The following is a 16,438-nucleotide window of genomic DNA, read 5'->3' as shown; positions in this document are numbered from 1 at the left end:
ATATACATCTCCTTCTTGAGAGGCAAGAGCAGAGGCAGAACAAGGAGAAGCAACAAGCAAAGGTGGGAAATAGGAGTGCTGAGGAGGAGGTTAGGTCTTGCATTGAGAGGATGGAAGAAATGCTCAGCATGCTAGTCTGGAAATGAGACAGAAGATGAAAAAGATTTTTTTAAAGTATTTCACAGGACACAAGAAGGGAATGGAGGTCCAGGCTCTCTTGGATCATCCAAGCAAATAAACCACAGTACCCCCAGCAGTAGAAGACCTTTCAGCCAAGCAGAGGGCTGCAAAACTAAGTATTCAGGCCTAATAAGTTCTCAAATGGATCAAGTTCCGTAACAACTGACTCACTGATCCTGCTACGGAGCAGCCCACAGTGCAGAGGGGAAACCACTGATCAGACAGTGCTTTGTAAAAGACACACCACCAGTTACACTGACAGCCTCCTTTCCAGAACTATTAAAAATTGCCTTAGAAATGAGAAAGGCAAAAGCCTGTAAGTGCAAGGCTAACAGCTTTGGAGCAGCCAACGATATCTTACAGCAGGACACATCTCATGACAACTGCTCTTTTCTTTCCAAAACTCCAAGCAGAATTGGCAGAATTTAGTGACCCATTTAAAATTTGGCAAGGACATTAAAACTATACAGATAAAAATATAAGTAGCTGAATAATTAACTTCTGTTTTTTCTATTTAGTGAGAAGGTTTGTTATACCAATAATTTTTAGACTAACCTGGGATGGTAATCATGGTATTCCTTCTATGTTATCTGTTTCTCTAGCTTCCATCACTGCAGTATCTTAAGCAGAGGTAACAGTGCAGGTTACAAAACAGGATTAGATAAAGGCTTAAAAGAAAGATAACATAATAGACGTTCTTTCCAAAGACAGCCTTTGGGGTATCTGGAAAGAGGAGAGAAATGGGGATGGAGAGGCAACAGGGGGTGTGAAATGCATTTTTTTCATTATAGAAGGATACATTTTCCAGCAAGGCCGGCAGCACAAGTCACATTAAGCCATAGCTGAAGTTGCCTAATTCCTCTGGGATCACACTGAAAGCACATACCCCATAATCTTAAGGGATGTACTAAAGCTTTACTGGGACTCACTCAGCAGAAACCATTTGGGATTATTCCACAAAGCACTAATTCTGTTCTGATTTAAAGGGGCACCATCAACCTAGTTTAGACACCAGACTTGTCCTGCCTTGTGACTGCAGCTGTAAATATTCTCTCAATAGCTGATATTTTTGCCATTTGTATCCACTTTGGTTACCTGGAAATTAAAAGGGAAAAAAAGAAATTAAAAAAGAAAACATCTGGAAAAACCAGGATAAAGTTAGCATGACGGACTCATGTCCACCAATGGATAGTTGTTTAATAACACTGAGTGTTATTAATGATATTATATTACTACTAAAAATGACTGTTGCAGTCTATTACAGTTCTTTACTTCCATGTGCAAGTAATGCATTTCCATTAGACATGTAGTTATCTTCTGCAGCTGGCTTCAGTGAATGGGTCACAGGCTGCTATTTAAGCATCCACAAGCAGAAGTACTCTTTTTGTTGGAAAGGCTGAAACTAACATTTTCCATGCTGCCAAGCCTGAATCCCATTTCTGTTCCAGACTACAGCTTTTGTACCTGTGGAATTATTGTTAGTTTTCATGTTAAGATGTCCTATGCCTTGCAAGTAACAAAGAGGGGATATTACTAGTGCTCTCCTTTTTATGAGCCTAGGACATAAAATTGAGGGGAAGAACTAAAGCAGCCATGAATTCCCTATTAAACAACTAATGGTTTCTAAAGCATCTTGGAGATACTCATTTTGCAAGGTTTACACTGCAATCTTCTATCATTATTTTAATGAAATAAAGCCCTTGACTGTTTCCAGAGGCAACTTTCTTTCACTCACCAAAGACATTTTGGTTACAAAAAAACCCAAAACCATTCTGGAGTAGGATTCACTGTAGAACAGCCAGGAAATTCAGAAGAGCTATATAAAATGTCAGTGAAGATAGGTTCTGAATCTTTGGAAAAGCAAACAGAACAATTAAGACTCTTAGTCACATGTATCATTATGTTTTAATATGAAAACATTTCTAGATATAAATCATAATTATAAAAAAGATCCATACCATCTCTCTGATAGCATCTTACATAGTTGTAGCTGAAGGAATGTGAAACATCCATTTTAGGTTTCACTTCTTATACTGTGTGCTTTTTATCCCCCACCTGGCTCAGGAAAGTAAACCTAGGCTCATCAGCTTCATTTTGTGGGTCACAGGAAACTCCCATCTTGACTAGATTTAGATTAATATTGGCAGTAAACTTTTAAACCAAGAGAAACTCCAAAACAATTCTCCAGAAAAACACTGCTATTAGAACACACACCCAAATCCAGCAGGTGACATTCTCTGACTGACTGCAAAGATTCACAGAGCAAAGATGACAGAACCAGCAGATTTTAACAGAACAAAATCAGATCGCAGAGACTCTGGAAGGGGGCGCGTAGTCAGCAGAAGCTTCCAGGCTCTGTTTGTGAGGAAGGAATAGGTTTAATGTGCTCAGACAAGAAACATATTCCACCTGAATTAATTTCAGAGTCTGGTTTTTCAAGCACAATCAGAGGCCTCTCTTGCTTTCTCAGGATTGAATCATTTTCTTCTGCGTGTCAAAGACGTATCTTTTAAAGAGAAGAGAGATGGTAACAGGTTGGGCTGAATCATTCTTGCTGCTTTCATCCTCTTTGGTGGTATCCCCCTTCCCTGCCTTAGATCTCTTCTTGGAGGCACCAGCAAGAAGCATCTTGGTATCTGGCTTCAGCCCATCTGTAAAACACAAGAACGTGCGTGACAAACATGCTCAACATCACAGCTCAGTGTAACTGGAAAAAAACAAACAGGCAAGTTTACTTCTGAAATCAACCAAAGGAAATAAGAAAGTAAATCAGATGCATGAGGAAAGTCACATTTCTGCATCACACTTCTCGAACATGGTAACTCACATGATAAGCAAGAGAAGGCTTCAAACATAGTTTGCAAAAGTGACACCCCAAATCCAGGACCATGTCCTGGCTTTACCTTCTTCAGCTTTTCTAGTATAAAATAAAGGCAAGAATTTAAAGAAGCCAGACCAAACTGCCTGGCCTAAGCCTCTTACTCATTAGACCTTTCCTATTATTGACACACATCTCCCAAAGTTTCTTCTCATCAGTAGGAATACTTATAAAAATGTCATGAATAAAAAACAGCAATTGGTAAAATATTGTAATTTTAGAGAATCCCAAGAGTCAGAAGGTTCTTGAATGTCTAGTTTATTTCCCAGACCTACCAGAAGCACATTCCTTAGGTTTTAACAAATTACATAGTTTGGTATTTGTTTGGGGTCTTTTTGTTTGTTTGCATGGTTTTTCACAGAATGGGTAAGGTTGGAAGGGACTTTAAAGATCACCAGGTTCCAACCTCCCTGACATGAGCAGGGACACCTCACACTAGGCCAGGCTGCACAAGCCTCATCCAACCTTGCCTTGAACACCTCCCCAGGGAAGCTTTTCAGCACCTTACTACCCTCATGGTGTAGTATCTACATTCTTCTGATGTATAACCTAAATCTACCCTCTTTCAGTTTAAAAACATTACCCTTGTCCTATCACTACCACTTCTTGTGAAACATCTACATATGCTTTCATGTCCACGAAGCCTGAGTTCTAGAAAAAGTTTTAAAATTACATTATTAGGCCCATTTGCAAAGATAAACTGGCCAAAATCCATTATATTTTCATTGGTTGGGTTTGTTTTTTTTTTTTGCTAAAGCACAGTATTTGTTAAGGGTTTTAACTGTCAGTTTTTAGAGGAACTAGAATTAACCCATGTAGGATTCTGAGGATCTAACTTAAGACTTTCTCCAGACATTTGTGCCAAACAAAAATATTTGTCCTTTTCTTCCTAAATGGCTAAGGCTTATTGCACTTTTATATTTCCTTTTAACTCGACACATTGGTGACATTTTAGATAAGAAATATAGATAGCAAAGCCCAAAGAAAGGCTGTAAAACAAGAGAGATTCAGCTACTAAACAACCACTCCTGAAGAATTGCTTTCTTAAAGCAGAAGACAGCAAACTCCTTGGAAGCTTATTCAGTGCCACCCGAACACGTTGCAATGTGGTTCTCAGGCATTTGGCCAAATTCAGTTCAGGTATTTTTAACCTGTGGTGTCACATAACCTTATCTCAAACACTTAATCAGCTTCTCTCCCCTCATATTGAAATTCAGATGTGGATTCTCATATCACAGCCTGACAAAAAGACTGAGATGTTTATGATTTACTGGAGACAGGAGGTCTACAAGCACAGGTGATTTGCTCCAGCACAGACACATCCAGGGGCACTTACAGCTGATTGCAGGGGGACACTGCACCAGAGCCCACCTTCTCATCTTGCTGTGTCAGGTGGCAAATTGTCCCAGCAGCATCCCCACCACACAGCCAAGGGAAGGGAAGAAACAAGGACATGTTGAAGCAGAACCAGGAAAGGGTCAAATTGCCATTTCATAACCAGGGGTTATGAAACAGCCCCAACACCCTGCAGTGCAGACTTTGAGAAAGAGGGGGTTTGCTTTTTTCAAAAAAAATGCAAGAGCACAAGAGAGGAGAAAAGCAGCCTATTCTGTCTATAACTACATCACCTACAATTTAAGGCTGCAGAAGTGCAGCATCAAGCAGAATCAGCTTCGCATAGTTCTGCAAGATCCTAGATTTCACAGACAAGGAAGCAGCAGTTCTCTTTTCAGATAGCAGAATTAAAAAAAGAAAGAATTATTATTTCATTGTGGAAATAATTGAGACTGTTTTTCCTTGATGGTTGAGAAGTCTGATAGTGACTACCTTTGCAATTAAAAAAACTAGACAATATGGTGTGGCCCAACCACATTTATTATATGGTTTTACTACATTATATAGTCAAGTTAGATGCAGCTGATCCATTTTTTTAATTAGATGCTTTAATATCAATCTCATTAATATCATTAGCCTTACAATCACTACCTTCATTACCAAAAAATGATTTATTATTAAATGAAAAGCAACTTCCTATTTGGAAAGTTACAAGGACATCTGAGGTGCTGCTAGGAAAAATATATCAACAGCCAAAAAAAGAGGGAAACAAAATAAAGACAGCAAAAAGTCACCTCAGGCAGTCCCGCTCTCTGCCTTTGCAGGATTTATTTCATATTGTATGTTCCCTACTGTTTTGACCAACCTAACTGTAAGTGTCCCTGAACAGAGTTTCCTCCACTTTCCTGGGAAGATCATTTATTTTTTGGACAAAGAAACATTTCATTTTGCTTTCTAGTTGGTTTCCCTTTCTGGGTCTTATCACTTACTAACGTTGCTGTTACTGGCACATTACTGTTTCAGAAAGATGTTTAACTAAATCCTCTCAGAGAGACACACTTTAAATTAATTAAAGCAAACAAATCCTAAAACACTTCTATTTATGTTAGCAGGCTTTGCAAGACTTATTTCCAAAAAATGCTAATTGGCGGAAAGGAGAGAGGAAGGGAGGAGACAGGGCATTAAAATCAGAGCCAAAGTTTTCCCATGCGGGTGTGTGAAGCAAGGCACCAAGGCTGCTACTGAGCACCCTGTGCTGCCCCGGGCAGGGCAGCTTCCCACCCCGGGGGCTGCAGCAACACGTGGGGAATTCCCAGCTGTGAGGATGAAACCACCACTTCGGATAAACAGAGCTTCAAAAACTGCCCGTGACATTAGTGGGCTGCCCAACTCATCTGAAACCTGGGCCACTGTCTTAGGTGTTCAAAGAATCTCACGTCTAAAAATCTTCATTTTCAAGACAAAAGCACACACTGCACCTGAAGCTGTACTGGGGAAAATGTGTTTCCAACCAAGCAGGCTCACCTCCTCCACCCTACCAGTAACTTGCACATCTGGAGAAGACATATCTCACCTGCAGCCTTCACACCTATTTGGACAGAAATACAGTATTATGGGTAAGAAGTCTAGAGAAGAAAGGGAAGAAGGTGGCAGCTCCTCGCAGCACCATGACGGGCTGACAGCCAAAGGCAGCTCAGGTATTAATCTCACAAGGTATCCAAATTACCTAATCAGATCCCACGGCCCTCATTCTGCAAACAGATTAGGTGGCTGGCATCGTACCCTAACAAATGGCATTTTCTGTTTTTCTGCTGTGGTGCCAGGAGGTCTAAGGGCTGGAGAGGCAGCGTGATACGGAGCAGCACAAAGGAGCAGGCAGGGAGTGACAGGCAGGGAGGCACAATCGGGGTTTCATCTACCTCGGCGGATTTCTCGCGTTACACACAATGCACATACTTTACATTTTACAAAACCAAGGAAATGAAGGGAAATATATCTGTCACCAAAGAAGACATCAAACCTTTAATAGCTGAAATGACGGATATTTTTAGATGGAGTCTAGTTTAACTTACTTACATTAAGAGTCTAATCTCTCCTGAACAATAGCTATGTTAGCTTGAATACATAGTGAGAAATCTGTTCCATTAATTAAGTGCTGCCTGTACTACTTGGATTTGTAGCAAATGTTAATAGATTTTTTTTTTCTTCCTCTGTTGGACAATTACTTTATTTTGCCAAGTTGCTAATTGAAAAAGTCCGTGTGTTAAAAAAAGACTTCAGCTTCAAAGTTCTAAGAAATGCCTTGCATACAACAGTGGGAAATACCTATACATTAATATTATTAATGGGCGGTCCTCAGGGGCACATCAGGCACCTGAAAGCTTAGCAAATTCATTCCCACCCATCATAATCATGTCTGTAATACGAAGCACCCAGACAGGTCCTCCATAAAAAGCACTTGCAGCATCAACTAACCCAGGTTAGATATGAACATCTACTTGTTACACAGTTTAATCCACTTCATTACTTACTTTAGTTTCAACTACTCTTAACACTTAAAGAAGAATACAGACTCTTACTGCTATATCCTTTGTCTCAGTGTGGTTGAAAGGATTTAACCCAAACTGAGCAATTTATAAATACCAAAAAAAAAAAAGGGGGTGACTTTTCAAATTCAAACAAAAAGTGACACCTCATTGGGAAAAATATTTTCCAATTCTAAGAATAGCTTCACATGCACAAAATAAAAGAAATGCAAATTTTACACAACTTTCACAAATAAAAGCTGGCTTCTTAGTGATTTATCTTACATAGTTAAATGCACTGTAGCCTAGAGTTTTACAATTATTCATACAAGAAATTTGCATAGAAACATCCCGACTTTAATCATTTTTTATATAAATTTCACGTTGTAGAATTCTAGACCCCTTCTTGTCTATAAATACAGGAAATCAATCTTGCTCCCTCCACCCCCCATGAATATACTCATATCCACACAAGTTTTAAGGTTTCCCTGATGCTTCACATTCTCCTTACACTGATCAGGCCCCCTGGAGCAGGGACTCAGCAAAACCCGATGGATCAATCCCCTGCTCCTGACCCTGCTGCTCCTGGCGTCAGGCCTGGGGACAGTCTGTGCCAGGCTGCTGGGGAGTGCCAGGGCACACATCACAGCAAACACAACAAACACATAAGTGTCCATAACTAGCAAGGTTTACTTTTGCTATGTTTTTACTGCTACTGCTTCAGCTGATACATCTTCCAATTCCTTTTGTTAACACAACAGCAGGGTGGAGCAGCACTGCTGTGCTTTCTCCCCAGATACATTTTTATTTCAGCTGTGCCTGTAAGCCTGGATCCTACTTTACCTTTTACATAACTTCCTCACTTCACATCCTCCTTCACTTAATACTGTCATTCCTTATCAACATTCTCTGTTATCTGTTGTCTTTTTTTTTTTTCTCACTTAGTCTTTTCCTCCTTCAAAAGGTCTCCTAGGGTGGTCTAAGCTCTCTCTCCTGAAGTCCAGCTCCTTCTTCCTTGACTCCCAATTCCACTTGCTATTATGCCCTTCGGGGTTTTATACCTGTCTTTCCTTTTCCAACTTTATTTTTCAGATTTCCCATCTCCACCTTTTTTATTTCCACAGATCTCTTCAATATTTAGGAATAGCCCTGTCTCCTTCAGAGATAATGAAACATTTTGTTTGAATGGAAGATTTTAAAGACTGAATGTTAGACACACTGTAGATGAGAAGCAAGATAACCCATATTGAAAACAGGTGTAATAATATAGGTGCAGAGAAGGCTCACCAGCACAGCCAAGGAGAGCAATTTATTTTCTGAACTTCAAAAACTCCCTTCTTGTATGCACACTTGCAAGGAAAGCCTACTGCCTAACTATCCCAGCTAGCACTGATGGACATGAACTATTTGCACGGATGACTGCACAGTTTTCTTACGACACTAAAAATCCTAAAACAACAAAATTGTATTAAAAGATCTCGGGTCTCCTGCTTCATCATAGCTTGGCTTTCAGGTCAAAACCAAAAGTTTAGCCTATCAACAGAAAAATCAGCAAACATTACACCAGCTGCCTGCAGTGGTGCTGCAGGGAAAGCACTGGCTCAGGATTTTTTACCACTGTGTTAGGAAAAACACTGAGGCTACATCAGTAGCTCTTGTTGAAGTAGAAACTAGTTTTTGCACTCAGCAGTAAAATTCCTAGGCTATTCCTGACCTGCTGGCATTATCTCCAAACCTCCCATTCCATTCAGGAATCCCATGCAGAAATTCAGTGGGAAACTTTTTTCCATCTGTAAACAAATATCCTATTTGCTTCCTTCGAGCACTGCAGGTAAAAGACTCAACTACCTGCAATTTCTCATTCTCTGTCAATATTCAGATGTTCAAAATTGACTGAACATCAGAGAACAAGTTAACACAGCACATTTGATGTTGGAAATAATTTCTATCTGAGGCAAATGTAACCTTTTAATAGGACAGGCAGACATTTTTCTTTCTTCTTGAGTGAAGGAAAAAAAGAGCAAAACTTAAAAGAGGCAAAGGGTTGGGGATAATCCTCACTCACAATGGATTATTCGTAACAGCTGGTTTTCACAATTTCAGGATTTCCTTAAATTGAACCCTCAGAGCCTGAACCCTCATTACACAGTTAAGGAGAGCATGCCTGCATCAACTCTCCTGCTCACAGAGAGTACAAAAACAGTTGACCTGAAAATCAGAAATAATTAGAGCCCTGGATGAAGGCATCCATGCCACAGTCTGATGCAGAGGAGCTACACTAGAGAGTGGACAAAGACCAGTCTCTCCCCCTGCAATGACAGACCATTGAAAGGAAATGTACTGCAGGACCTGAGAATCCAGTACTTCAGAACAACTATAAACTAAACTGATTCTTTTTTCTTGCCACAGCTATACACACTCATCTAAGACTTCAAAAAACATTTACCTATGTTCAAAGAAGGGCACAAGATTCAAATACAGCACTCTTATCATTTCAGATTCTCATCAACTTTAGAACAAGATTAAATCTATCACTGGTTTCCAGCAAAATTAAGAGAAATGCCAGTGGTACAAGTGTTGGGCTCTTAAGAGTCTGACAGCACACTTTCTCCACCTATTCTCAAAACATGTAAAAAAGTTACCATTAATCTGTGCCTTAAAAAAAAAAAATCACAAAAAGTCCATGCAATTACCTTTACAGTAACATTCTGGAGTTTTGATTCAAACAAAAAGCAAAAGCATCTCCAACTTAAATGATCAATTTGCCCAGCCCCTCCTCTTACTGTTATCTCTCTCTACAATCAAACAGAAAGGACAAGAATAATAGAAAACATACCTGCCTGTTGCTCTGACTCTTTACATTAAGCTACTAGGTAGCAACACTGCTTCTCTTCTCCTCTGCTAAAGGCAGCCAAAAAAATTAAAATCAAACCTTTTGATTTTATTCAAGATAAGATGGTCACTTTTCTCCTTCAACAATCCCAGCAAAAAACCCACTGAGCTAATCAGGAAAAAATAACACCTTTGTAAGCCTTCCAAGAACAGCAAAACTGTGTTACTCTGCCTGTAGACACTGTAATAGAACATCAGAGGTGTCACACCACACTTAGTGGATGGCTGGTCATCTAGAGACTGCTGGCCCTATCTAACTTGGCATCCTGTTTGCCTGTCATTAATACATAGTGCTTCAGAAAGAGCAGGGATGAAAACTGCATCCTGAGCTAACTATAGCCCAGAATCAGGTAGGAATTCTCTACCTGACATGGGGGTCAATATGTCAACACCCACCAACCAGCCCAGCCAGAAGATTCAAGCACAGTGCTCCTACAGCAGCCAATCTACTCTGCTCCTAGGTGCTCATCAACACGATAACAAGGATAATAAAATTACCTAGACAATTTCAACATAACAGATGTCCAGAAACTCACCCAAGAAACAAGGGATACTCCTTTCCTTGCTACCTTCAAGAGCTCAGGATTTGAGCTTCAATTACATTCACAGATCAGGCAATGAATTTTACTTATGTAAATCCCTTCACAATTCTTCAGTAATTCTATTTTGAATTCACATCACCTTTTCCCACATCTCGTCAGCTCTCTCAAATATTCTGCTCAGGTTTCAAACTCCAGAGTAGATTCATTTTTTTCTCTTCTGGCCTGTACAAAATCTGCTATTATCCCTTGCCTGACTTGTGATTATTAATAGGACTATAGCATGAAGGTGGCCAGGGAGAGCAATCGGCCTCCAAGGAGACCAGAAAGCAGAGCCCTTTCTTCCCAAGGAGAATTACACTAATGCCTCAGCGTGATACTTGGGATCCACGCAGAATATCCATAACTCATTGCTTGAGGACAGAGACCAGAAAAAAGGTCTTACTGCCACTTTGAGCAGAAGCAGACTGCCCCACATCCTGACCAAACACTGTTGTGACAGCCAGCCTGCACCAGAGGAGTAATTCCTGCAGTCTCAGCTTCAAAACTGTTTGGAAATCCTTAACTACTAAACTACTAACATTTTTCCATAAATTGAGGAAGGGGTGCCCCATACCAAATCAGAAAAGGCTACAGTTCAGTGGTGAACCAAACTGAGTCTTGTCTATCCATTTGTCAAGTTCATGCAGGTTTTTGGACTGAAATACATTATTGGAAGAGGTGGTACTACTGGAAATAACATGGATTTCATTATGGGCTCCTACTTAGCAGAGAAAGAGCTGTTCTTCCTTGACGAGGAAGACAGAAGTTGTTTTAGTTCAAGAGGGTGACCTAGGTGAAGTTCAGGTCGAAGCTGTATTTGGAAAACTCTCACATCAAGCTGGACACAACCCTTTCAAGCTCAGTGCCAATTTTACACAATGGCTTGAACTACACTCTCCAGCAGTCCTTAAAGGCACATTTTGTATCTTGGCTTTTGCTGCAAGCAATCAAGAAAGAATGCAAGAAAACAAAACTGTTTCCCAAGCACTGTTTGCTGGTGCCGTAATTAATATAATCAAACAATTCCACAAATTGCTTCCAATTGCTGGCGTCACTTTCATGTGCAGAGCCAGACTTTAAAGAAGGGCCCTTCTTGTCCTACATCCTCACACTGGTAACCCTCGCTCCACACAATAGTAAACAAGACCTCACTAAATAGTAAGGGGTAATTTGTACTGTAATAGGTCCCCAAGGCACCATGGAGACAATTTGAAATGCCATCTAATTTTTCTTTTTAATTAAAAAAGCAGTTACTATATTTAAACAACAACACAAAAAAGTTCAGAGGGGACAGAATGGAGTTTCCCACAGCTCTCTGGGAGTTTTCTCAAGGTCAGGAAGAGTTTTATAGGCTCAATTGGTACACTTTTTTTCTTTAATTAGTCTGCCATACCCTCTGCATGAAGTCAGCGTCTTGATTTTCAGTTTGATATTTTTTCATACTGGTAAACGGAGCACAGAGTAAAGGACCACAACATATTTTCTGGCTACTGAATGGGTATCAATGCCATACTTCCCTAGACATGCCCTCCCTGCCCCTTCTTATCCTCTCTTAGTCTCTAACTTGTCATCTACACCAAGGACAACCAGCTTACCACATTATCTTGAGAGTGTGCCACTCATTCACAGCTTTAGACTTCTCAATTTCCTGAAATATTGTCAGGATATACTACCCCATTTCCCAAATTTACATAACCACACTAACTTTTTTTTTCCAAAAATATTATACTTCAACATCAGATACAAATGGACCACTGGCATCTGAAGCCATGTAGCAGGATAAAAATTTGCATTGACAAATCCTTACCACGATTCATACCATTGCTCTGCAACCATCTCATTATTTCAGTAGTCTACACAAACCCAAGCACACTTTAGAAGGCTATTTCCAGTTCCAGGATTTTCCAAAACACACCCTAACCCAATAAACACTTCAGCCCCAAGTAACAGCTCAAATAGAAACAACACACTGGGGATCTCCATTTCTTGGCTAGTTGACCATACTGCAGTATGAATTAGGTTGAAAGTACCAAACCTGACCTTGTTTTCCAGGCCAACATATATTCCAGTTGCTATGTTATGTGCCAAATCCATACATTGGCTCTAAGCCCTCCTAGAGAAACTCTCCTAAAGAACTTTATACTTTGCACTCCTGAACTATGACTTGCATAATCTACACCAATTTTTGTTTCTGTGTCTAGAGACCAGCTTTAATACAAGCTACACAGGAGACCAGAGCACCATGACTACTAGGTCTAGGCTACACAAATTAAGTGGACACACAATACAGTGGATCAAACTGCAGAGCTAAAACATAACCTCTAAAAGGCAATCTTTTTGTCCTCAAGTCCAGCACTGTCCCATTGGCCTAAAGGATTTCCAAATTAATTCCTGCATGTGCTTTCAGCACATTAGCAAAGTTGCAAATATGCCAGCTGATGTATCACATTAGCAATTATTTGTAAACTCTGGTTTCACTTGATGGCCAATCAAGGTTCATGCAAGTCATTGAGATAACACCTAAGAGTATTATCGTCATCTTCCCAGCATATCAGAAGGGAGAGTCAGCTCTCTGGGAAGAAGGAATGCCAAGATAGAGCTGGTTATGCTTAACCTATTGATGATGTGCTTTTAATCTACATGTCTAAGCTCCCTGAAGCTAAAACAGTGCATGGAAGATGCCCAGCACACCACAGAAGCAACTGTGAAAAACAATGAAGCTAATAAGGACATACAATCACTAATATATGCAACGTAATGTAATTGGAAGCTTGGGAATGTAGACAGGACCTTGTTACAATTCAACAATAGAAAAACTACAGGCAGGTCAGCATGAAATATCCAAGACCATTCAAAATAGTCAAAGACAGAACAGTGTCTTGAAATCACAATTTTGTCACTGGACCTCTAAGTAGCACTCTCCCAGGAAGAGAGCAAAGGAGAACAGGAGACAAATATCAATATAATTAATAAAATTGGGAAGAGTCCATGGCAACTCTTGTACAGGACACATTCTTGCAAGTTCTCCTATTGAGGGGTCCTTGTTGGTTAAATCCTCAAATCAAGAGGGACAAAAATTCAAAGTGTCCAAAAGAGCTAGATATATAGAAATAGAACAAGGAACCACTAAGCATATGAGCTTTCTTAATTTAAAAACTCATAGAATATCATGCTGGGACTACATTTCTACCCAGTGAGGGAGTTCTCAGCCCACAGCCACTCTGCAATGGGCTGGACAAGACTTGGGTTTCTGTCAGTATCCCAGAACCTATAGAATAGTAAATACACAAAACTAATAACGCTCATGCTCTCTGCACTAAAGTGAGCAGAAACAACCGAGAACACGTTTGGAATTCAACACAAGGGGCTAAGATTTCATCAGCCTAGTGACAAGGCAACACCACACACAGCACCAATACAGTCTCCCAGAGAGCAGCCTCTCGGAAGCGCAGACAACGCGGAAACAGTTCAGGTTCGCAGATCTGACACAGAATCAAAGCCAATTCATTACAAAGCAGCTTTGAATCAAAGTGCTAGATCTGCAGGCCCATCTGTAATCCTCCCGTCTTGCCTCCAACTCTTGATGTGGAGTAGGCAACACAGAAGCCAGTTAAGCTGGACCAACTCTGTTGACATATCCCAGGCATCTGCTGCTCAGCGCTGGTCCAGAGTTTAACTTTAGTGATACTCATCTTTCCCTGGTCTGCCTTTATAAAGCAATCCTGAACAATGGGACTTCAGAATAAAGAATAAAACATTTATTATTTTTTTAAAAACTTCTAGGCAAGGGCCTTTAATGCGATTAGAAGGGGGTGGGGGATTGGATAGCAGCTTTTTCTTTTTTATGTTATGTATATTGTGTGTAAACAAACATGCAATTTGCTTTAAAAAGATAAGGTGATTAAATTTTTATCGGGCTTGTACTCTGTTGTCACCACAACAAAGAGAATTAGGAGGAGGAAAGAAAGGCTTTTTTATTTGAATTATGCTCTTACCAGAGGTTCTCTACAGAACAGCTGTAAAGCCACTCAATGTTCTCCAAACAGGCCCTTTGATTGCATTTTATTCAACTTGTTTGCATTTGGAGCAATCGAAAGGAAAAGAACGCTCCACATTTTGATGTCTTAATGTTCCTTAATACCTTCTTTAATTTATATTAAGCTTCTTAACTCGGGTGATGAATTCTTCAAAAACAATAAAGACCTAGTGCAGAAATCTTTCACACACCATGAAAATTGAAATTATAATGTATTCATGGCTTTTTTTTGTTATTAAAAACATTATTTAGAAGAAAGATTTAAAGCATAAAAAAAATCCTGAAGTTGTATGAAAATTACTTGATCCAGAGAAACAGAGGAAAGTTCAAACTAATTATTACAGGGGAAAAAATGTTGTAGGAGGTGGAAGAGAAGAAACAGTATGAGAATGTTGGGTTACTGTCAAGTTTTCAGCCTTTAATAACCTATAAACTCCTTTTCTTTGGCTTTCTGCAAAAAAGGACTCAGGAAATTTGTATAATTTTGTTTTATCAAGACAAATTCAAATGTATGCCAGTTCTGCCTCATTATTCATATGCTTCTTCCCTAAAATGGCTCTCCAGGTTCACAGTTCCAGAGTACATTTCCCTCCCAATGGCTTTTACAGGCTGCCAAGACCAACAGCACACGCTGAAACTGGTGAAGGTGGTAACACAGCACAAACACCCAGAGAGGCATCAGCTTCACAGGGCACATGTTCTGGGCTGAGGTTCCCAGGCTCCAACACTGTTCACAGGTGGACCTCAGTGTAAGGGGAGGAAAGCTGCATGAGAAAAGCAAGGGTCACATAATAAAAAGCACAGAAGAGGCCACCCAAGGGACAAGACTAGATGAATTTGTTTTTGCAGGCACTGTTATGTTTTCCAGTTATAGTTACAGGATGCTCTGTCTGGTTGAACTTCAAACGCTAATTATCTGGCCCACGTAACAAAATTTGCTCTCAGTAATTCCAGTGCTCTTAAAAATCCCTGCTACAGAAAATGTACCCAGCTTCCAGTGCAATTCAATGATGGTACAAGTCAGCCTTAGCAAGGAACACATTCTTGCTTGGCATCCCAATTATTTTTTATTTATTTTTTACCTTAATTTTATGTTCCAATGCAACTGCTTTAGTTCTCAGCAACACACACATGCAGCTACAAACATCTCAACTTGCTTCCCTTCTCCTCTGCAAGGGAACTCCAGAGAAGAAACAAGCAAATAGCAAAGCACAGCTGACACTTCTATGAATACCAACACAGTGCCTAGAGCTGTGCTGAAGTGACTGGGTGCCTTGGTATTACAGTGGAGAATTGAGCTTCCTAAACCAAACCTGCACTACAGTAAATAATTCAAAGTATCTTTGAAATAACATACTTGAAAAACAACAAGAACAACAACAAAATAATAATAAAAAAATGAAACCAACTTATATTTTTAATCTGAAAGTTATTTTCTGTTGGCATCCACTGACTGCTCACTTACCTTCCCCGAGTCAGATTTTAAAGCAAATTCAAGGAAAGTTGAAATTAAAGCTTCCTGATAAAGTCTTCCACATTACAAAATGCTTGTGAAAAAGCTTGGTTAGCTGTACCAGCAATCAACTAGCTGCAATAATTAAGACAATTTTTAAAAATTCACAAGCTGCATTTACCATGGAGTACAACAATGCTGATCTTAATCTAATCCACATGTTCCCGGGGTTAAATGACACCTCCCCCTCCTGAACAGGGCCACATCATACAAGTGCAGAAGCACAAAACCTGAGAGTTTAAGAGCTTATCTAGATCACTACAGCAAAAGTGAAAAACCTCTCTCAAAAGTACCAAGAAACTGCAGACTGTGTCAAAGGCAACACAAACCAGCTTTACGAACCAGAAAGATGCATGCTGTCACCCTCTGCCACAGTATGGTGTCTTCTCCACATCTGTCCTACAAACTAATTGCTGCTTTTGCAGGAAACAGTGCAGAGACAAAGCAATGCTAAACCAGACAGCTGTTGAGAACAGTAATGATCTTATAACCATTAAT

At 39.9% G+C, this 16,438-nt stretch overlaps 1 protein-coding gene across 2 annotated transcripts in view; it reads right to left on the bottom strand.

The window, feature by feature from the left end:
• Positions 1-2,066: 2,066 nt before the first annotated feature.
• EEFSEC (eukaryotic elongation factor, selenocysteine-tRNA specific) overlaps positions 2,067-16,438 on the bottom strand; it is a 120,894-nt gene continuing 106,522 nt past the window's right edge. For both annotated transcript variants that reach the window (XM_051627324.1, XM_051627325.1), the window contains exon 7: positions 2,067-2,831. In XM_051627324.1, the coding sequence (XP_051483284.1) occupies positions 2,647-2,831 (185 nt within the window). In that variant the 3' untranslated portion in view covers positions 2,067-2,646. The remainder of the gene's footprint in view (positions 2,832-16,438) is intronic.

Source organism: Apus apus, chromosome 9 (assembly GCF_020740795.1).
Source record: "Apus apus isolate bApuApu2 chromosome 9, bApuApu2.pri.cur, whole genome shotgun sequence".
NCBI classification, from domain to species: domain Eukaryota; kingdom Metazoa; phylum Chordata; class Aves; order Apodiformes; family Apodidae; genus Apus; species Apus apus.
This window is presented reverse-complemented; position numbering and strand designations above follow the sequence as displayed.